Consider the following 22,500-nt stretch of genomic DNA (forward strand, 5'->3'; position numbering starts at 1 on the left):
ATGAGGCTGCTGAAGGAAGAGAATTCCAGGGCAGATCCCACAACAGCCGGACATGGGTGAGATTTTCCAAGTGAATTTTAATCAGGAATAACCTCAACCCTCCCCTGGTTCCCTTTGATCAGGAATAAATTCCAGGTGCCCAAATCCCCGGCTCTGAGGAGCTCCTCCCCTTTCCAGCACTGCCCGAGTTCCTGAATCCAGGGAAAATCCAGGATCTCAGTTTCAGGGCACCACCACAAGCTCAGGATCCATCTCAAAGTGAGGGAGTTTGGGGTTTTTCAGGATGCGAGGATTTTGTGACGTGCAGGACAGGTGGGAACAGCCAAAGGGTTCATCCCATTTCCCAGAAATCCCAAGGAATCCGTGGGGTTTGATCCCCCCTGGGCTTTGCTGTGCAATCCCAAAATGTCGATTTTGGGGTTAAAACCACGACCTGGTGCTCCAGGGGTTTTCTCCACATTCCCCAAATCCACCCAAAAAATTGGGATGGGCACCAAAAAGCTCTGCAGGATCACCCTGGATTTTCCTGGGAAAGGGAGGGTATGGAAAACCTCAGGAAAACCCTCCAGATTTGGGTGTTTGGGTGGATTTATTCCCAAAATCCAGAGGTGGGGCAGAATTCCAGCTTTGCTCCTGCCCCATTCCAGAGGATCCGAGGGATGCAAAGCTCTGGAAAACTCCTGGGAATTTTTTTCCCCTCACTCCAAGAGCCCTGAAAGTAAAATCAGGAATCCCAATCCTGGTTTTCCTGGGAGTTGTCCCTTTCTCAGATTTTCCAGGGATTTCCCTCAGCCAGGGCATCCAGGAGTGGAATTTTCCAGCTTCCCAAGGAATTCCACCCTGTTTTCCCAGGATAAACCTCATTTTTGGGAAAAGCTGCCGGGATCCAGCCCCCATTCTCCAGCCCAGATTCCAGCCAGGAGAAATCCCAAAGATTCCCACGGATGGAGGCAAATCCCCGTTCCCAGCTGGAATTGGGAGGGATTCTTCTGGATCGTTCCCTGCCCTGCTGGATGCACAGGAAACCCCCAGGGAAGAGGAATCATCCCAGATTTTCAGCTGGGTTTGGAATTTGGGAAGCCTGGGAAGGGGAGGATCAAGCAGGAATGGCCTGGTGGGATTTGGGAACAAAGGGTGAAGGGATTGTCCCAAAGTGACCCAAAAATCCATGAGGCCCAATCCAGGAGTTTATTCCCATTATTCCAGGGATTCAGCTGCTTCTGGCATTCCCAGAAATCCCAAATCCCACAAATCCCCAGGAAAGACCCCCAGGCCCTGAGATCCAAGAGGGTTTTGGATCCTTGGATTTTCCGAGGTTTTCATCCCAAACCTTGATCCAGAGGAGATCCAGAGGAGATCCAGGTGCTCCTAAAAACCAGGGAAGATCCCCCAAAAATTCCAGCTGGGATCAAAGAAACTGGGATTGGCTTGGAATTGGAATAAATGGGATTAATGGGATAAATGGGATTAATGGGATAAATGGAATAAATTGAATTAATGGGATAAATGGAATAAATGGGATAAATGAGATAAATGGGATAAATGGGATTAATGGGATTAATGGAATAAATGGGATAAATGGAATAAATGGAATAAATGGGATTAATGGGATAAATTGAATAAATGGGATTAATGAGAAAAATTTAATTAATGGGATAAATGAATAAATTGAATATATGGGATAAATGGAATTAATGGGATAAATGGGATAAATTTAATTAATGGGATTAATGGGGAAAATGGGATACATAATGGGATTAATGGGATTATTCCCAGCAATTCATGGATCAGGAGTGGCCACAGCCCAAATGTCATTCCCAGTTTTCCAAGCTGGAATTCCTGAAACTCTCCTAAATCCCAGCAGCAGGAATTCCTCCAATGGGTCTGAAATAAAAAACCCCAAATTTTGGGATTCCCCAGAAAGGCTCCAAAATCAGGGAAAACCAAGATGGAATCTATGGGATTGGGGGAATTTCTTGTTGGTTCTCCAAGGAATCTTTTTGCTTTTCCAAGGGAAACTTGGATTTGGGAATTCCATTGCTGTACCGGTGTGGGCAGGGTTGGAAAATCACCTAAAAAGGGATTCGGGAACCCTAAAATGGGATTTGGATCCTTGAAAAGGGATTTGGGATCCCTCAAAATGGATTTGGGATCCCTAAACTGTCCCACAAAACCTTTTCCTGCCATTCCCAGGGATGAATCCCACAAAAATCCCCTCTGGGGCTTCCCTGAGTTTCCACAGTTTCCCATTTCTGGGAATCCCAGCCCCAAACTCGGGATGGGAGCAGCAGCAGGGTTTGGGATTTCCAGGATGAAAAGGGAGGGGAGGAATAAATAAATAAATGCATAAATAAAATGAGAATTAAACCCAAGCCCCATAAAGTGCATTCGGCATTCCCAGCCTGGATCCCGGTGGATTCCAGGAGTTTGGCAGGGATTTGTTCTTGTAAGGGAAACTCTGGGATTTTCCAGGATTTTGGGGAAAAGCAGGGAAAACTGGAAGGGGAAGGAGATTCCCAGCTCAGACATGCAAGGACAAAGCCCCAGGAATTCCAGGAGTTCCAGCTGGGATTCAGGCCTGGAATCCCAACCCCAATCCCTGGAATCCCAACCCCAACCTGGCACTGGGAAAAGAGCTCCAAAGGGGGGAAATCAATCCCAAAATTCCCAAACTTCCAGGCAGAACCCAGTCCTGATGTACCCCAGGGGATCCCAGGGAGGGGGAAACCAAATCTGGGATCAGGGAACGTCCTGGGATGTGGGAAAGGGGTTGGGAATGGGACTGGGATGGGATTGGGACTGAAGATGGGATTGGGAATGGGATTGGGATGGGATTGGGAATGGGAATGGGATTGGAATGGGATTGGGAATGGGATTGGGAAAGGGATTGGGAATGGGAATGGGATTGGAATGGGATTGGGAATGGGATTGGGAAAGGGATTGGGATGGGATTGGGAAAGGGATTGGGATGGGAATGGGATTGGGATTGGGACTGGAGATGGGATTGGGAATGGGACTGGGAATGGGATTGGGACACAGCCAATCCCAGCCTGGCCTCTCCTCATTCCTGGTGTTGATCCAAAGCCTCTGGATGCTCCTGGAAAACCCTGAACATTCCCTAAATGAACGAGGTGCTGAGCCCCCAGTTAGCCTGGTCTGGTTCCTTTGGGGAATTCCTTTAGGGAATTCCTTTAGGGAATTGTTAATTTGGGGTTAATTTTGGGAATTCCCTAAAGGAACTAACAGGGAATTCATTTGCCCCCAGCAGAGCCCGCAGCTGGCACTGGAGTTATTCCCAAGGGTGGGATCCCGTCCACATCCAAGGATTTGGAAATCCAAGGATTTCCCCTCCCAGCCCCCCTGCAGCCAGCAGGGAAAGGGAGCCTGGGTCATTCCAGGCTGGATCACCCAAAAGGGGATGGATGATCCCTGCGGGGAAAAACGGGATCAAAGTGGGAAAAATGGGATCAAAATGGGAAAAATGGGATGAGAAATGGGAAAATTGGGATCAGAAATGGGATCAGAGGGGTCTGTGCAGGGAAAATTGGGATCAGAAATGGGAAAAATGGGATCAGAAATGGGATCAGAGGGGTCCCTGCAGGGAAAAATGGGATCAGAAATGGGAAAAATGGGATCGGAAATGGGATCAGAGGGGTCTGTGCAGGGAAAATTGGGATCAAAGTGGGATTAGAGCTGCTCCAGAGCACGGCATTCCCGGCTGGAATGGTTCCCACTCCAGTTATCCCATTTCTCTCCCCCCTGACTGGACCCCACGGAGGAAATCCAGGGAAATCAGGGAATGCCGCCTGGGAGAGGCTAAAATTCCACAAATTCCACCCGGGCAGTTCCAAGGAAAGCCCAGGGAAAGGAGGAGCTCCCGACAAATCCCGTTTACAGCAGCGCCTGGAATTCCATCGAAAGGGGGATGTTGGGGTGGGTGGGGAGGTAGAGGAGCAGGAGGAGCCCCCGAGGCCGGGGTTTTTTCCCGGGGTTTTTCCCGGTGTTTTTCCCGGTTTTTCCCGGTTGTTTCCCGGTTGTTTCCCGGTGTTTCCCCGGTCTCTCCCGGCGGTGTCAGTTGTAGCAGAGGTAGCGGATGAGGCGGGGCGGGATCTGGAGGCGGCCGATGCCCTGCAGGCCCCGGCGGCCCGCGGCCCTGCGCACCGAGAGCCGGCACAGCTGCGCCAGGCTCAGCGGCGTCCCTGCGGGGGGAACACAGACACGGGGGGGAAAAAGGGGTCAGGAACGGGCCAGGAACGGGCCAGGAACGGGCCAGGAACGGGACAGGAACGGGACAGGAACGGGACAGGAACGGGACAGGAACGGGAGAGAAACGGGTCAGGAACGGGTCAGGAACGGGAGAGAAACGGGTCAGGAACGGGACAGGAACGGGAGAGAAACGGGTCAGGAACGGGTCAGGAACGGGTCAGGAACGGGACAGGAACGGGACAGGAACGGGCCAGGAACGGGCCAGGAACGGGACAGGAACGGGACAGGAACGGGACAGGAACGGGACAGGAACGGGACAGGAACGGGAGAGAAACGGGTCAGGAACGGGTCAGGAACGGGAGAGAAACGGGTCAGGAACGGGTCAGGAACGGGTCAGGAACGGGACAGGAACGGGTCAGGAACGGGACAGGAACGGGCCAGGAACGGGTCAGGAACGGGTCAGGAACGGGCCAGGAACGGGACAGGAACGGGTCAGGAACAGGACAGGAACGGGTCAGGAACGGGTCAGGAACGGGACAGGAACGGGAGAGAAATGGGGTCAGAAACGGGATAAAAATGGGGGATTGGAAACGGGATAGAAATGGGTCAGAAATGGGAGAGAAATGGGTCAGAAATGGGATAATAGGGAATTGGAAACGGGAATAGGGGATTGGAAATGGGAATGTGGGGTCAGAAAGGGGAAATGGGGTCAGAAACGGGATAGAAATGGGGTCAGAAACAGGAAAATGGGGTCAGAAACAGGATAATGGGGGATTGGAAACGGGAATAGGGGATTGGAAATGGGGTCAGAAATGGGATAAAAATGGGGTCAGAAACGGGATAATGGGGGATTGGAAACAGGAATAGGGGATTGGAAATGGGGTCAGAAATGGATATAGGGGATTGGAAACAGGATAAAAATGGGATCAGAAATGGGAATGTGGGGTCAGAAATGCGAAAGTGGGGTCAGAAACAGGAATAGGGGATTGGAAACGGGAATAGGGGATTGGAAATGGGAATAGGGGATTGAAAATGGGGTTAGAAATGGGAATAGGGGATTGGAAATTGGGTCAAAAATGGGAATGTGGGATCAGAAAAGGGATCAGAAATGGGAATATGGGATCAGAAACAGGAAAAACGGGATCAGAAATGGGATAAAAAATGGGATGAGAAAGGGGATTAGATGTCCCAATTCCCAATAAAAGGAGAGTTTGATGACCCAATTCCCAATAAAAGGGGATTTGATTCCCAATTCCCAATAAAAGGGGGTTTGATTCCCAATTCCCAATAAAGGGGGTTTGATTCCCAATTCCCAGTAAAAGGGGATTTGATTCCCAATACCCAATAAAGGGGGATTGATTCCCAGTTCCCAATGAAAGGGGGATTGATGCCCCAGTTCCCAATAAAAGGGGTTTTGATCACCCAATTCCCAATAAAGGGGATTTGATGTCCCAATTCCCAATAAAGGGGGATTAGATGCCCAATTCCCAATAAAAGGGATTTGATGCCTCAATTCCCAATAAAGGGGGGATTTGATGCCCCAATTCCCAATAAAGGGGATTTCATGACCCAATTCCCAATAAAGGGGGATTGATGGCCCAGTTCCCAGTAAATGGGGGTTTGATTCCCAATTCCCAATTAAAGGGGATTTGATGGCTGAATTCCCAATAAAGGGGGATTTGATCACCCAATTCCCAGGACAAAGAGGATTTCATGACCCAATTCCCAATAAAAGGGGATTTCATGACCCAGTTCCCAATAAAAGGGGATTAGATGTCCCAATTCCCAATAAAAGGGGGTTTGATGGCCCAATTCCCAATAAAGGGGTTTGATTCCCAATTCCCAATAAAGGGGATTTGATTCCCAATTCCCAATAAAGGGGGATTTGATTCCCAATTCCCAATAACAGGGGGTTTGATCACCCAATTCCTAATAAAAGGGGGATTGATGGCTGAATTCCCAATAAAGGGGATTTGATTCCCAATTCCCAATAAAGGGGGTTTGATGTCCCAATTCCCAATAAAAGGGGGATTGATTCCCAGTTCCCAATAAAGGGGGTTTGATGTCCCAATTCCCAATAAAGGGGTTTTGATGTCCCAGTTCCCAATAAAGGGGTTTTCATTCCCAATTCCCAATAAAGGGGGTTTCATTCCCAGTTCCCAATAAAGGGGGATTGATGTCCCAATTCCCAATAAAGGGGTTTCATTCCCAGTTCCCAATAAAGGGGGTTTGATGCCCCAATTCCCAATAAAGGGGGATTGATGTCCCAATTCCCAATAAAGGGGGATTTGATTTCCCAATAAAGGGGGTTTCATTCCCAGTTCCCAATAAAGGGGTTTTGATGTCCCAATTCCCAATAGAAGGGGGTTTGATTCCCAGTTCCCAATAAAGGGGATTTGATGACCCAGTTCCCAATAAAGGGGGTTTGATTCCCAATTCCCAATAAAGGGGGTTTGATCACCCAATTCCCAATAAAGGGGGTTTCATTCCCAGTTCCCAATAAAAGGGGGTTTGATCACCCAATTCCCAGGACAAAGAGGATTTCATGACCCAATTCCCAATAAAGGGGGATTTGATTTCCCAATAAAGGGGGTTTGATTCCCAATTCCCAATACAGGGGGTTTGATTCCCAGTTCCCAATAAAGGGGTTTCATTCCCAATTCCCAATAAAGGGGTTTCATTCCCAGTTCCCAATAAAGGGGTTTCATTCCCAATTCCCAATAAAGGGGTTTCATTCCCAGTTCCCAGTAAAGGGGTTTCATTCCCAGTTCCCAATAAAGGGGGGTTCATTCCCAGTTCCCAATAAAGGGGGGTTCATTCCCAGTTCCCAATAAAGGGGGGTTCATTCCCAGTTCCCAATAAAGGGGTTTCATTCCCAATTCCCAATAAAGGGGTTTCATTCCCAGTTCCCAATGAAGGGGGATTTGATTCCCAGTTCCCAGTTCCCGTGTGTGTCTCCCCGCTCACTCTCGTAGAACTCGAAGCACTTGGCCGTGGGGCTGCTGCTCCAGGTGTAGTCCGAGGGTTTCTTGCCCCGGTTGTCCCGGGCGTAGATGTTGCCCCCAAACTCCACCAGCAGCTGCACCAGGTCCACGTTCCTGACCTTGGCCGCGTGGTGCAGCGCCGTCTCATGCAGCTTGGCCGCGTTCACGTTGGCACCTGGGGAACCCCAGGGAAAATGGGGCATGAATCCAGCAGGGAAGGGAAATCCGGGTGGGAAAATGGGGCATGAATCCAGCAGGGAAGGGAAATCCGGGTGGGAAAATGGGGCATGAATCCAGCAGGGAAGGGAAATCTGGGTGGGAAAATGGGTGAATGCAGCAGGGAAAGGAAATCCGGGTGGGAAAGGGGTGAATGCAGCCAGGGAAAGGAAAGGCAGGCGGGAAAAGGGATGAATCCAGCAGGGAAAGGAAAGGCAGAGAGGAAGAGGGATGAATGCAGCCAGGGAAAGGAAAGCGAGGTGGGAAAAGGGGATTTAGCCTGGGGAAAGGGGATTTATCCAGGGAAAAGGGAATAAATCCAGCCAGGGAAAGGAAAGGCAGGGGGGAAAGGGGTGAATGCAGCAGGGAGAGGAAATCCGGGTAGGAAAAGGAGTAAATGCAGCAGGGAAAGGAAAGGCAGGCGGGAAAAGGGGATTTGGCCAGGGAAAAGGGGATTTATCCAGGGAAAAGGGGATAAATCCAGCAGGGAAAGGAAATCCAGGCAGGGAAAAGGAATAAATCCAGCAGGGAAAGGAAAGGCAGGTGGGAAAAGGGATAAATGCAGCAGGGAAAGGAAAACCAGGTGGGAAAAGGGGTAAATCCAGCAGGGAAAGGAAAGGCAGGGGGGAAAGGGGTGAATGCAGCCAGGGAAAGGAAAACCAGGTGGGAAAAGGAGATTTATCCAGGGAAAAGGGAATCCAGGCAGGGAAAGGGAATAAATCCAGCAGGGAAAGGAAAGGCAGGGGGGAAAAGGAGATTTATCCAGGGAAAAGGGGATCCGGGCAGGGAAAGGGAATTTAACCAGGCAAAAGGGGATTTAGTCAAGGAAAAGTGAATTTATCCAGGGAAAAGGGAATAAATCCAGCCAGGGAAAGGAAGGACAGGTGGGAAAAGGGATGAATCCAGCAGGGAAAGGAAAGGAAAGGCAGGTGGGAAAAGGGTGATTAGAGAGGGAAAAGTGAATTTATCCAGGGAAAAGGGAATAAATCCAGCCAGGGAAAGGAAAGGCAGGTGGGAAAAGGGGATTTACCCAGGGAAAAGGGAATCCAGACAGAGAAAAGGGGATCCAGACAGGGAAAAGGGAATTTATCCAGGCAAAAGGGGATTTGGCCAGGGAAAAGTGAATTTATCCAGGGGAAAGGGAATAAATCCAGCCAGGGAAAGGAAAGGCAGAGGGGAAAAGGGGATTTAGCCTGGGGAAAGGGAATCCAGACAGGAAAAGGGGGATTTAGCCAGGGAAAAGTGAATTAATCCAGGGAAAAGGGAATAAATCCAGCCAGGGAAAGGAAAGGCAGGTGGGAAAAGGGGATTTTGCCTGGGGAAAGGGGATTTGGCCAGGGAAAAGGGGATTTAGCCGGCAGGGAGAGGAAATCCAGGCAGGGAAAAGATTTGGCCAGGGAAAAGGGGATCCAGGCAGGGAAAGGGAATTTATCCAGGCAAAAGGGGATTTAGTCAAGGAAAAGGAAATTTATCCAGGGAAAAGGGAATAAATCCAGCAGGGAAAGGAAATCCAGGCAGGGAAAAGGAATAAATCCAGCCAGGGAAAGGAAAGGCAGGTGGGAAAAGGGGATTTGGCCAGGGAAAAGTGAATTAATCCAGGGAAAAGGGAATAAATCCAGCAGGGAAAGGAAAGACAAGTGGGAAAAGGGAATTTACCCAGGGAAAAGGGAATCTGGGCAGGGAAAAGGGGATCCAGACAGGGAAAAAGGGAATTTATCCAGGGAAAAAGGAATCCAGGCAGGAAAAGGGAATTTTTATCCAGGGAAAAGGGAATATGGCCAGGGAAAAAGAAATTTATCCAAGGAAAAGGGGATTTAGCCAGGGAAATGGAAATTTATCCAGGGAATTGGGAATTTATTCAGGGAACAGGAAATTTAGCTAGGAAAAAGGAAACCCAGGCAGGAAAAGGGAATTTATCTGGGGAAAAGGGAATTTAGCCAGAGACAAGAGGATTCAGGCAGGGAAAAGGGGATCTGGCCAGGGAGAAGGGAATTTGACCAGGGAAAAGGAAATCCAGGCAGGAAAATGGAAATCCAGGCAGGAAAAGGAAATTTATCCAGGGAAAAGGGGATTTATCCAGGGAAGAGGGGATTTATCCAGGGAAGAGGGGATTTATCCAGGGAAAAGGGGATTTAGCCAGGGAAGAGGGGATTTAGCCAGGGAAAAGGGGATCCAGGCTGAGAAAAGGGGATCTGGCCAGGGAAAAGGGAATTTATCTGGGGAAAAGGAAATTTATGCAGAGAAAAGGGATCAGCAATGGGACCAGGAATGGGATCAGAGGGGTCTGTGCAGGGAAAAACAGGATCAGGAATGGGATCAGGACTGGCATCAGGAATGGGATCAGCAATGGGACCAGGAACAGGATCAGGAATGGGACCAGAAATGGGATCAGAGGGTTCTGTGCAGGGAAGAATGGGATCAGGAATGGGACCAGAAATGCGATTAGGAATGGGACCAGGAATGGGATCAGGAATGGGACCAGGAATGGGACCAGAGGGGTGTGTGCAGGGAAGAACGGGATCAGGAACGGGATCAGCAGTGGGATCAGGAATGGGATAAGCAATGGGATCAGGAACGGGATCAGCAGTGGGATCAGCAGTGGGATCAGCAATGGGATCAGGAACAGGATCAGCAGTGGGGTCAGCAATGGGGTCAGGAACGGGATCAGGAATGGGGTCAGCAGTGGGATCAGGAACGGGGATCAGCAGTGGGATCAGCAGTGGGATCAGGAACGGGATCAGCAGTGGGATCAGCAGTGGGATCAGGAACAGGATCAGGAACGGGGTCAGGAACGGGGTCAGGAATGGCACCAGCCCTTGGCCGCGCGCAGCAGCCACTCGGGGCCATTCCCGGATCCATCCCGCTCGGGGCCGTTCCCGGGTCCATCCCGCTCGGGGCCGTTCCCGGGTCCATCCCGCTCGGGGCCGTTCCCGGGTCCATCCCGCTCGGGGCCATTCCCGGGTCCATCCCGCTCGGGGCCGTTCCCGGGTCCATCCCGCTCGGGGCCGTTCCCGGGTCCATCCCGCTCGGGGCCGTTCCCTGGCCCATCCCGCTCGGGGCCATTCCCGGGCCCATCCCGCTCGGGGCCATTCCCGGGTCCATCCCGCTCGGGGCCATTCCCGGGCCCATCCCGCTCGGGGCCATTCCCGGGCCCATCCCGCTCGGGGCCATTTCCGGGCCCATCCCACCGCGGGGCCATTCCCGGATCCATCCCGCTCGGGGCCGTTCCCTGGCCCATCCCGCTCGGGGCCGTTCCCGGGCCCATCCCACTCGGGGCCATTCCCGGATCCATCCCGCCCGGGGCCGTTCCCGGGCCCATCCCGGGTCCATCCCGGGGCCGCACCTGCCTGCAGCAGGAGCTTGGCGCAGTCCAGGTGCTGGCGGGCGCAGGCCACGTGCAGGGGGGTGCCGAAGTGGCAGTCGTGCGCCTCCAGGTTGGCCCCCACCTCGATCAGGAGCTGCACGCACTCCGGGCTGCCTGGGACCGGGACACACGGAACACCCGGTGAAAAACGGGAATTCCCACCGAAAAACGGGAAATCTCAGGGAAAAACGGGAAATCCCAGGGGAAAACGGGAAATCTTAGGGAAAAACGGGAATTCCCAAGGAAAACTGGGAAATCCCACAGAAAACTGGGAAATCCCAAGGAAAACCGGGAATTCCCAAGGAAAACTGGGAAATCCCAGGGGAAACTGGGAAATCCCAGGGAAAACCGGGAATTCCCAGGGAAAAACAGGAATTCCCAAGGAAAAACGGGAAATCCCAAGGAAAACTGGGAATTCCCAATGAACACTGGGAAATCCCAAGGAAAACTGGGAATTCCTGCTGAAAACCAGGAATTCCTAATGAAAACTGGGAAATCCCAAGGAAAACTGGGAAATCCCAAGGAAAACTGGGAAATCCTGATGAAAACCAGGAAAATGCCACTGAAATCTGGGAATTCCCAATGAAAACCAGGGAAATCCTGCTGAAAACCGGGAATTCCTGCTGAAATTTGGGAATTTTGCTGAAAACTGGGAATTCCTGATGAAAACTGGGAATTCCTGATGAAAACCAGGGAAATCTCAGTGAAAATCAGGAATTCCCACTGAAAATCAGGAAATCCCACTGAAAACTGGGAAATCCTGCTGAAAACCAGGAAAATGCCACTGAAATCTGGGAATTCCCAATGAAAACTGGGAATTCCCAACATGTTGGGATGGAATTCCCACTGAAAACCGGGAATTCCTGCTGAAAACTGGGAAATCCCACTGAAATCTGGAAATTCCAAATCAAAACTGGGAATTCCCAATGAAAACTGGGAAATCCCAATGAAAACCAGGAAAACCCCACTGAAATCTGGGAATTCCCAATGAAAACTGGCAATTCCTAATGAAAACTGCGAATTCCCAACATGCTGGGATGGAATTCCCACTGAAAACCAGGAATTCCCAATGAAAACTGGGAATTCCCAATGAAAACCAGAGAAATCCCGGTGAAAATCAGGAATTCCCACTGAAAATCAGGAAATCCCACTGAAAACTGGAAATTCCTGCTGAAAACTGGGAATTCCTGCCTCAATGGAATGGAATTTCCACTGAAAACTGGGAAATCCTGCTGAAAACTGGGAGTTCCTGCTGAAAACCAGGAAAATCCCCCTGAAATCTGAGAATTCCCAATGAAAACTGGGAATCTCTGCTGAAAACCAGGAATTCCCACTACAGCAGGATGGAATTCCCAGTGAAAAACAGGAATTCCCGCTCTGCTGGGAAAAACAGGATCAGCAGTGGGATCAGAGGGGTCTCTGCAGGGAAAAATGGGATCCGAAATGGGAAAATGGGATCAGCAATGGGATCAGACTGGGATCAGACTGGGATCAGCCTGGGATCCCTGCAGGTCCCTCTCCCTTCCCAGCTGCCGACCTCCACAGGGCAGCACAGCCTGGCCAGGGTGTGGCCACACGGTGCCTGCATCCCATTCCAGGCTGCAAACAACCATGGAATGAGCCTGGAATGAGCCTGGAGCTGCCCTGGAATGAGCCTGGAATTGCTCTGGAATGACCCCGAAATTCCCCTGGAATTGCCCTTGAATGACCCTGGGATTTCCCTGTTATGACCCTGGAATTACCCTGGAATGACCTTGGAATGACCCAGGAGTTGCCCTGGAATGATCCAGGAATTGCCCAGGAATTGCCTCGGAATAACCCTGGAATGGCCCTGGAATTTCCCTGGAATGACCCAGGAACTGCCCTGGGATTTCCCTGGAGTGATCCTGGAATTGCCTCAGAATTACCCTGGAATTACCCTGGAATGACCCTGAAACTGCCCTGGAATGACCCAGGAATTCCCTTGGAATGAGCCTGGAATGGTCCTAGAATGACCCTGGAATTAATGACCCTGAGATTGCCCTTGAATTACCCTGAATGACTCCCAGGAATGGCCCTGGAATAACCCTGGAACTGCCCTGGAACAACCCCGGAACTGCTCTGGAATAACCCTGGAAGTGTCCCGGAATGCCCTGGAACTGCTCTGGAATAATCCTGGAACTGCCCTGGAATGACCCTTGAAGTGCCCTGGAAGGGCCGTGGAACTGCCCTGGAATGACCCTGGAACTCCCTTGGAATGAGCCTGGAATGGTCCTAGAATGACCCTGGAATTAACGACCCTGCAATTGCCCTTGAATTACCCTGGAATGACTCCCAGGAATGGCCCTGGAACGACCCTGGAAGTGCCCTGGAAGTGCCCTGGAACTGCCCTGGAATAACCCTGGAAGTGCCTTGGAATAACCCTGGAAGTGCCCTGGAATGACCCTGGAATTGCCCCGGAACGACTCTGGAATTGCCCTGGAAGTACCCTGGAAGTGCCCTGGAATAACTCTGGAACTGCCCTGGAATAACTCTGGAACTGCCCTGGAATGACCCTGGAAGTGCCCTGGAATAACCCTGGAAGTGCCCTGGAATGACCCTGGAACTGCTCTGGAATAACTCTGGAACTGCCCTGGAATAACCCTGGAAGTGCCCTGGAATAACCCTGGAACTGCCCTGGAACGACTCTGGAACTGCTCTGGAATAACCCTGGAATTGCCCTGGAACTGCCCTGGAATAACCCTGGAAGTGCCCTGGGATTCCCCTGGAAGTGCCCTGGAATTCCCCTGGAATTCCCCGGTATTCCCCTGGTATTCCCCTGGAATTCCCCGGTATTCCCTGCCGGATCGCGCGGTGAGTTACCGTTCATGCAGGCCTCGTGCAGGGGCGAGGCCGTGTACAGGGGCGGGTTGACCTTGGCGCCGTGCGACAGCAGCACCCGCACGCACTCGATGCTGCCCGAGGCGCAGGCGTCGCACAGCGGCGTGCTGCCGTCGATGTTCCGCGCGTCCACCTGCCCCACACGCGGGGACACACCGGGAACGGGGAATGCAGGGGAAAAGAGGGAAAAGTGGGGGGAAAGAAGGGAAAAGTAGGGGAAAAGAAGGGAAAAGCAGGTTGAAAGTAGGGAAAAGTACAGGGAAAAGCAGGTTTAAAGTAGGGAAAAGCAGGGGAAAAAGCAGGGAAAAGCAGGTTAAAAGCAGGTTTAAAGTAGGGAAAAGTAGGGGAAAAGCAGGGGGAAAGCAGGGAAAAAGGAGGTCAAAAGTAGGGAAAAGTAGGGGAAAAGCAGGGAAAAGTAGGGAAAATTAGGTTTAAAGTAAGGAAAAGTAGGGGAAAAGCAGGGAAAAGTAGGGAAAAGCAGGTTTAAAGTAGGGAAAAGTGGGGGAAAAGCAGGGAAAAGCAGGTTAAAAGAAGGGAAAAGTAGGGTTAAAAGCAGGTTTAAAGTAGGGAAAAGTAGGGGAAAAGCAGGTTAAAAGTAGGGAAAAGTGGGTTAAAAGCAGGTTACAAGTAGGGAAAAGTGGGGGAAAAGTAGGGAAAAGTGGGGGAAAAGCAGGGAAAAGTAGGGAAAAGTAGGGGGAAAGCAGGTTAAAACAGGTTAAAAGTAGGGAAAAGCAGCAGGAAAGCAGGTTTAAAGTAGGGAAAAGTAGGGGAAAAGTACGGGGAAAAACAGGTTAATACAGGTTGAAAGTAGGGAAAAGTACGGGAAAACAGATAAAAAGTAGGGAAAAGTAGGGGGAAAGCAGGTTGAAAGTAGGGAAAAGTGGGGGAAAAACAGGTTTAAAGTAGGGAAAAACAGGTTTAAAGTAGGGAAAAACAGGTTTAAAGTAGGGAAAAGTGGGGGAAAAGCAGGGAAAAGTAGGGGAAAAGTAGGTTTAAAATAGGGAAAAGCAGATTAAAAGTAGGGAAAAGTAGGGAAAAAGGAGGTCAAAAGTAGGGAAAAGTAGGGGAAAAGCAGGTTTAAAGTAGGGAAAAGTAGGGGAAAAGCAGGGAAAAGTAGGGAAAAGTAGGGGAAAGCAGGTTGAAAGTAGGGAAAAGTGGGGGAAAAGAAGGTTGAAAGTAGGGAAAAACAGGTTTAAAGTAGGGAAAAGCAGGTTTAAAGTAGGGAAAAGTGGGGGAAAAGCAGGGAAAAGTAGGTTTAAAGTAGGGAAAAGTGGGTTAAAAGCAGGTTTAAAGTAGGGAAAATCAGGGAAAAAGCAGGTTTAAAGTAGGGAAAAGTAAAGGAAAAGCAGGTTTAAACAGGTGAAAAGTAGGGAAAAGCAGGTTTAAAATAGGGAAAAGCAGGTTAAAAGTAGGGAAAAGTAGGGAAAAAGGAGGTTAAAAGTAGGGGAAAAGCAGGTGAAAAGTAGGGGAAAGTAGGGGAAAAGTAGGGAAAAGTGGGTTAAAAGCAGGTTAAAAGTAGGGAAAAGTGGGGGAAAAGAAGGTTGAAAGTAGGGAAAAACAGGTTGAAAGTAGGGAAAAGCAGGTTTAAAATAGGGAAAAGCAGGTTAAAAGTAGGGAAAAGTGGGGGAAAATGAGGTTAAAAGTAGGGAAAAGCAGGGGAAAAGCAGGGGAAAAGCAGGGGAAAAGCAGGGGAAAAGGAGGGGAAAAGGAGGGAAAAGTAGGGGAAAAGCAGGGAAAAGTAGGGGAAAGGCAGGTTAAAAGTAGGGAAAAGTGGGTTAAAAGCAGGTTAAAAGTAGGGAAAAGAAGGGGGAAAAGAAGGTTTAAAGTAGGGAAAAGCAGGGGAAAAAGCAGGGAAAAGCAGGTTAAAAGCAGGTTTAAAGTAGGGAAAAGTAGGGGAAAAGCAGGTTAAAAGTAGGGAAAAGTGGGGGAAAAGCAGGTTGAAAGTAGGGAAAAGTAGGGGAAAAGCAGGTTACAAGTAGGGAAAAGTGGGGGAAAAGGAGGTTAAAAGTAGGGAAAAACAGGTTTAAATTAGGGAAAAGCAGGTTTAAAGTAGGGAAAAGTGGGGGAAAAGCAGGGAAAAGTAGGTTTAAAGTAGGGAAAAGTGGGTTAAAAGCAGGTTTAAAGTAGGGAAAATCAGGGAAAAAGCAGGTTTAAAGTAGGGAAAAGTAAGGGAAAAGCAGGTTTAAACAGGTGAAAAGTAGGGAAAAGCAGGTTTAAAATAGGGAAAAGCAGGTTAAAAGTAGGGAAAAGTAGGGAAAAAGGAGGTTAAAAGTAGGGGAAAAGCAGGTGAAAAGTAGGGGAAAGTAGGGGAAAAGTAGGGAAAAGTGGGTTAAAACAGGTTAAAAGTAGGGAAAAGTGGAGGGAAAGCAGGTTAAAAGTAGGGAAAAGTGGGGGAAAAGAAGGTTAAAAGTAGGGAAAAACAGGTTTAAAGTAGGGAAAAGCAGGTTTAAAATAGGGAAAAGCAGGGAAAAAGGAGGTTAAAAGTAGGGAAAAGTAGGGGAAAAGCAGGTTAAAAGTAGGGAAAAGTGGGTTAAAAGCAGGTTGAAAGTAGGGAAAAGTGGGTTAAAAGCAGGTTGAAAGTAGGGAAAAGTAGGGGAAAAGCAGGGAAAAGCAGGTTAAGACAGGTTGAAATTAGGGAAAAGTAGGGGGAAAGCAGGTAAAACAGGTTAAAAGTAGGGAAAAGCAGGTTAAAAGTAGGGAAAAGTAGGGGAAAAGTACGGGGAAAAGCAGGTTAATACAGGTGGAAAGTAGGGAAAAGCAGGGAAAAGTAGGGAGAAACAGATAAAAAGTAGGGAAAAGTAGGGGAAAAGCAGGTTAAAAGTAGGGGAAAGTGGGGGAAAAGCAGAGAAAAGTAGGGAAAAGTGGGGGAAAAGCAGGTTTAAAGTAGGAAAAAGTAGGGAAAATCAGGTTAAAAGTAGGGAAAAGTGGGGGAAAAGCAGGGAAAAGTAGGGAAAAGTAGGGGAAAAGCAGGGAAAAGCAAGTTAAAAGAAGGAAAAGGCAAGTTAAAACCAGGAAAAAACAGGGAAAAGGAGGTTAAAATTAATGAAAGCAGGGAAAAACAGGTTAAAAGTAGGGGGAAAGCAGGTTAAAAGCAGGTTAAAAGGAGGGGAAAAGGAGTGAAAAACAGGTTAAAAACAGGGGAAAAGTGGGGGAAAAGGTTAAAAGTAGGGAAAAGCAGGTTAAAAGCAGGGAAAAGCAGATTAGAAGTAGGGGAAAGCAGGGGAAAAGCAGGGGAAAGCAAGTTAAAAGCAGTTTAAAGGCAGGGAAAAGCAGCAAAGCAGGTTAAAAGTGCATTAAAAGAAGGGGAAAGCAAGTTAAAAGCAGGAAAAACAGGGAAAAACAAGTTAAAAGCAGGGCTGTCCCCTCCTGGCAGGGACTTGTGCAGAGCCACAAGGGCCCCCTGAGCCTCCTTTGCTCCAGGCTCAGCCCCTGCCCAGCTCCCTCAGCCCCTCCTGGTTCTCCAGACCCTTCCCAGCTCCCTCAGCCCTTCCTGGGGCTCCAGACCCTTCCCAGCTCCCTCAGCCTCTCCTGGTTCTCCTGACCCTTCCCAGCTCCCTCAGCCTCTCCTGGTTCTCCAGACCCTTCCCAGCTCCCTCAGCCCCTCCCCAGCTCCCTCAGCCCCTCTAGCCCCTCCCCAGCTCCCTGGGGCCGTTCCCAGCGGGAAGGGCGCGGGTCGCACCTGGGCCCCCGCGTCCAGCAGCAGTTTGACGCACTGGGCCTGGCCCCGCAGGCTGGCCTCGTGCAGCGGCGTGATGGAGTCGTAGGTGACGGCGTTGACGCAGGCCCCGCTCTCGATCAGCTGCTGCAGCCGCCCGATCTCCCCGCGGCGCGCGGCCTCGTGCACCGGCGTGCGGTCCGCCCAGAAACCTGGGGAACGGAGGGAGGGAGGGAGGAACGTCAGGACAGACGGACAGCGAGAGCGTCGCAGACGTTCTTCATTTTCATGAAAAATCCTCTCCTTACGATTTTTTTTTCTCCTGAGAAGCTGAGGGGCCTCGGGAGCAAAATGTAACCAATGGTTATCTGCTGCTGTGGAATGCAACGGGTGCAGCTGGGATTGGGCTCATGGGGTTGTTTCTAATTAATGGCCAATCACGGTCCGGCTGTTTCAGACTCGCTGGTCAGTCACAGGATTTTGTTATCATTCCATTCTTTTTCCTTCTGACGAAATCCTTTCTTCTATTCTTTTAGTATAGTTTTAATATAATATATACCATAAAATAATAAATCAGCCTTCTGAAACATGGAGTCAAGATCCTCATCTCTTCCCTCATCCTTGGACCCCTGTGCACACCAGCACAAGGGAGATCTCTGAAACCAGGGCTTGGAACTTGGGGTTTATTGCACAGGGCCTGGGCGCAGGGGCCTTTTGGGATTTGGGGTTTATTGCACAGGGCCTGGGCGCAGGGGCCTTTTGGGATTTGGGGTTTATTGCACAGGGCCTGGGTGCAGGGGCCTTTTGGGATTTGGGGTTTATTGCACAGGGCCTGGGTGCAGGGCCCTGCTGGGAGCTGCCAGGCACAGCTCAGAGCAGGCCTGAGAGAAGAGAGGGGCAGAGAGGATGAGAGGGTGAGAGAGCAGAAGCATAAGAGAGCGAGGTTCCCGTTCCAATACCATAAATCTTCTTCTGTGCTGAATATTCTGATTCTCACTGACCAATCCAGTACAATATACAAATCCTATAGCATTTCCATACAGCCTATAAGAATCACTACATTACCACACTGTGTTACATTTTAAACCCTACAAACTCCTCTTTGGGCCCCTTCTGCCAAGCTGTAGGGTCTGCTCTGCCCCTTGGGCCTGCCTGCAAGCAGAGGGTGTTGTTCCATCAAAAGGGGATCACCTTCAGCTGGCCATGCCATTGTTTTCCAGTTGTTCAGTAACTGAGGCATCTCAAAGCTTGCTTTCATTTCAGTCTCACTTATAGTTTCTATATTTTCAAAATCTTTTGCCAGACAATCATATTTATAAGGCTTTCCTGTTTCATCTTCCCCAACAAGAGTTTTTAGGGAATTTCTTTTTTTTTTTTGGGGGGGGGGGGGAATCTTTAAAATTCTATTTTTGATCATTTCTGTTCTGCAGCGACTTCAGTTCGTAACATCAAAATCCACCCCGGCCCTGGTCTCTGCGGGGATGGAAAAATCCATGTTTTTCTGCTGGAAATTAACAGTCTGGGAAAAAATACCCATTTGGGAGAAAATACCCATTTGGGAGAAAATACCAGTTCAGAAAAAAATACCAAATTGGGAGAATATACCCATTTGGGAGAATATTATGAATTTGGGACAAAATATCCATTTGGGAGAAAATAGCAATTTTGGAGAAAATACCAATGTGGGAGAAAATAGCAATTTGGGAGAAAATATTCATTTGGGAGAATATATCAATCTGGGAGAAAATACCAGTTTTGGAGAAAATACCAATTTGGGAGAAAATAGCAATTTTGCCCCTGCAGGAGGATGAAATTTCCTAAATCCATTCTGGTGTGAAATGATGGAACTGGAAAATCCATGGCAATAATTCCATTAAAACTGCAATTGTTCCATCCTGCCAAGGGAGAATTGGAGGATTTTTCATATATGGATTTTTCATGTATGTTTTTCTCCTGAGACTACCAATTTGGGAGAAAATATTCATGGAGATGTGGATTCCTGGAGGAGCAGGGAAAAAGATCTGGGATCAAGGAAAAACTCAGCCCAGCTCAGAAAGCCCTTCCCAAACTCTGGATTCCTGTAGGAACATGGAAAAAGAGCTGGGATGAATGAAAAATGCAGCTTAAAAATCCCTTCTCAAGCTCTGGATTCCTGCAGGAAGCTCAAAAATCCCTTCCCAAATTCTGGATTCCTGCAGGAACAAGGAGAGCTGAGATCAAGAAAAAACTCAGCCTAACTCAAAAATCCCCTCCCAAACTCTGGATTCCTGGAGGAGCATGGAAAAAGAGCTGGGATCAAGGAGAAACTCAGCCCAACTCAAAAAATCCCTTCCCAATCTCTGGATTCCTGCAAGAACATGGAAAAAGAGCTGGGATCAAGGGAAAACTCAGCCCAGAAAAACTCAGCCTAACTCAAAAATCCCTTCCCAATCTCTGGATTCCTGCAAGAACATGGAAAAAGAGCTGGGATCAAGGGAAAACTCAGCCCAGAAAAACTCAGCCTAACTCAAAAATCCCTTCCCAATCTCTGGATTCCTGCAAGAACATGGAAAAAGAGCTGGGATCAAGGGAAAACTCAGCCCACCTCAAAAATCCCTCTGGATTCCTGGAGGAACATGGGCTGGCTGGAAGGAGAAAGAGCTGGGATCAAGGAAAAACTCAGCCCAGCTCAAAAATCCCTTCCCAACTCTGGATTCCTGGAGGAACATGGAAAAAGAGCTGGGATCAAGGGAAAACTCAGCCCAGAAAAACTCAGCCCACCTCAGAAATCCCGTCCCAAAGTCTGTGGGGCTTGCAAAAAGCAGTTCCCACCTCCAAGACCTTTTGTCAGCGCCCAGCACGGGGCAATTCTGGTGCCACCCTGAGGGGACAGTGTCACCTCCTCTAGGTGGGCTTTGCTTTGGAGGTGGCCCCGAGTAAAAACAGCTCCAAGTGTTAATGATGCAGCCTCTCCATTAAAAACAAAACAAAACAAAAAAAAAGGAATTCTGAGTCCCAACATTTTCACAGGGATTTTCCTTCCCCCTTGGTTTGGGAGATCCTCATTCCTTTGCCAGTATCCCTGGGTGGTTTTTCCTTGCCTGGAGCTCCTGGTGGTTTTTATGTCAGGAGGAGCAAATCCAGATGAGGATGGAGAGCTGCAGAGGGGCTGGGGCCAAGGCCTGCAGGGACAGCACCCAGGGAATGGCTCCCAGTGCCAGAGGGCAGCCAGGGATGGGATCTTGGCAATGAGGAATTCCTGGCTGGGCTGGAATTGCCAGAGCAGCTGGGGCTGCCCCTGCATCCCTGCAATGTCCAAGGAAGGATTGGAGCAGCCTGGGATGGTGGGATTGCAATGGGATGGGGTTGGAGGTCCCTTCCCACCCAAACTGCTCTGGGATTTGGGACACTCAGAATCCATCCTGAGGGATTTTTATGGAAGTTGGGGATGGAAAAGGGAAGGGAGACCCTTCCTGGAGTCCTGAGGTTCCCAGTGAAGCCCCCGGATCCCAAAATCCCTTCCTAGAGAGGAGTCGGGGTGGGGATGGATCCAATCCCAGGCTGGGAGAGCTGGGAATGGAGGGAATTCCCTGGAGAGGGAGACTGGGCTGGGATTTTGGGCAGGGATTCCCAGAGAGCTGGGGCTGCCCTGATCCCTGCAATGCCCAAGGTTGGACCCTGGGGCTGGAGCAGCCTGGGACAGGGGGAGCTGTCCCTGCCCCGGGAATCGGGACACGAGCCCGGGGGTGACCCGGGAGCAGCCGCTGGGATTTGGGCACCGCGGCTCCAAGGCGGGAACATCCCGATCCCACAGCCCCACAGCACCGCACACGGGGATTTAGCGAGGAACAAGGAGCGTTCCCCGGGAATGAGGGAGGTGTAACAGGGATCGTTCCCCGGGAATGAGGGAGGTGTAACAGGGATCGTTCCCCAGGAATGAGGGAGGTGTAACAGGGATCATACCCCAGGAATTTAGGGAGGTGTAACAGGGATCGGTCCCCGGGAATTTAGGGAGTTGTAACAAGGATCGTTCCCCGGGGATGAGGGAGGAGCAAGGATCGTTGCCGTGTCCTGACGCTGTCCCGAGCATCCTCTTATCCCTTTCCTTGCGAGAGGCCACTCGGTCCCCAAACCGCCCTGCAACCCCCAGAACCCATCCTGTAACCCCCAAACCCCTCTTTAACATCCAAAATCGCACCCTAAACCCCACAACCGTCCTGCAGCCCCCAAACCCGTCCTGCAATCCCCAAACCCCATCCTCAAAGCCGCAGAGCACTCTTTAGCGCCCCAAATCCCACTTTAACCACCAAACCCACCCTGCGAGCCCCAAAGCCCCATCCCGCAACCCCCCGACCCCGCCGCTCCGCGCAGCTCCCGTCTGTTCCCGGCGCGGCCCCGCTCCCAGGCGCTCCCCGAGGTGTGCCCAGCCCGGCCCGGTGCCCACGCACCGATGTCGCCCCGCAAGGAGCCGCTGCCGCCGGGGCTCTCCATGGCCCGGCCCCGCAGAGCCGCCGCTGCGGCCTCGTCCCGAGCCGGGGCCTGCCGGGGCTGGCCGGGCCCGCCGCGGAGCACGCCGGGAGTTGTAGTGCGGGGACGGGCCGCAGTGGGGGCACTGGGATGGGAAACGGGGGGACTGGGATGGGAAACGGGGGGACTGGGATGGGGAACGGGAGGGGACTGGGATAGGGACCGGGGGGACTGGGATGGGGAACGGGAGGACTGGGAGGGGGGGACTGGGGACTGGGATAGGGAACGGGGGGACTGGGATGGGGAAACGGGGGTACTGGGATGGGGAACGAGGGGACTGGGATAGGGAACGGGGGGACTGGGGGTACTGGGATGGGGAACGAGGGGACTGGGATAGGGAACGGGGGGACTGGGGGGACTGGGATGGGGAACGTGAGGACTGGGATGGGAATGGGGGGACTGGGGGGACTGGGATGGGGAAATGGGGTACTGGGATGGGGAAACAGGGGACTGGGGGGACTGGGATGGGGGAACAGCAGAACTGGGATGGGGGGATTGGGTACTAGGGGTACTGGAATGGGGGGACGAGGGGACTGGGATGGGGGAACAGGGGTATTGGGGATACTGGGATTGATGAGTAGGGGGACTGGGATGGGGGGATTGGGTACTGGGGGTACTGGGATGGGGGAACAGGGGTACTGGAGGTACTGGGATGGGGAAAGGAGGGACTGGGATGGGGGACAGGGAGACTGGGGCGACTGGGATGAGGA

At 50.8% G+C, this 22,500-nt stretch overlaps 1 protein-coding gene across 2 annotated transcripts; it reads right to left on the bottom strand.

Annotated features, from left to right (window-relative positions):
- Window positions 1–62: 62 nt before the first annotated feature.
- ASB13 (ankyrin repeat and SOCS box containing 13) lies at window positions 63–21,859 on the bottom strand. Of its 2 annotated transcripts, XM_071424204.1 has the most exons (6): window positions 21,712–21,859; window positions 17,309–17,496; window positions 13,612–13,762; window positions 10,750–10,884; window positions 7,174–7,365; window positions 63–4,199 (listed from the first exon to the last, which is right to left on the bottom strand). In XM_071424204.1, exons 1-6 carry the CDS (start codon window positions 21,752–21,754, stop codon window positions 4,072–4,074), a joined length of 837 nt encoding a protein of 278 aa, XP_071280305.1. In that variant the 5' UTR covers window positions 21,755–21,859; the 3' UTR covers window positions 63–4,071. The 2 variants fall into 2 exon arrangements, with proteins under 2 accessions (XP_071280305.1, XP_071280306.1); XM_071424205.1 differs by lacking the exon at window positions 10,750–10,884.
- Window positions 21,860–22,500: the final 641 nt, after the last annotated feature.

The sequence above is a fragment of the Agelaius tricolor genome, unplaced genomic scaffold, assembly GCF_023055355.1.
Source record: "Agelaius tricolor isolate 1412-34295 unplaced genomic scaffold, bAgeTri1.0.p SCAF_3, whole genome shotgun sequence".
NCBI lineage: Eukaryota > Metazoa > Chordata > Aves > Passeriformes > Icteridae > Agelaius > Agelaius tricolor.

Bases quoted from the DNA above. Each gene is read 5' to 3' on its own strand.
- ASB13 (XM_071424204.1), bottom strand. From the start codon at position 21,754: ATGGAGAGCCCCGGCGGCAGCGGCTCCTTGCGGGGCGACATCG. The intron at 13,763-17,308 runs GTGCGACCCGCG...CGTGTGGGGCAG, and splicing joins TGCTGGACGCGGGGGCCCAG to GTGGACGCGCGGAACATCGA. The intron at 4,200-7,173 runs GTGAGCGGGGAG...TTCCCCCCGCAG, and splicing joins GTGCTTCGAGTTCTACGAGA to GGACGCCGCTGAGCCTGGCG.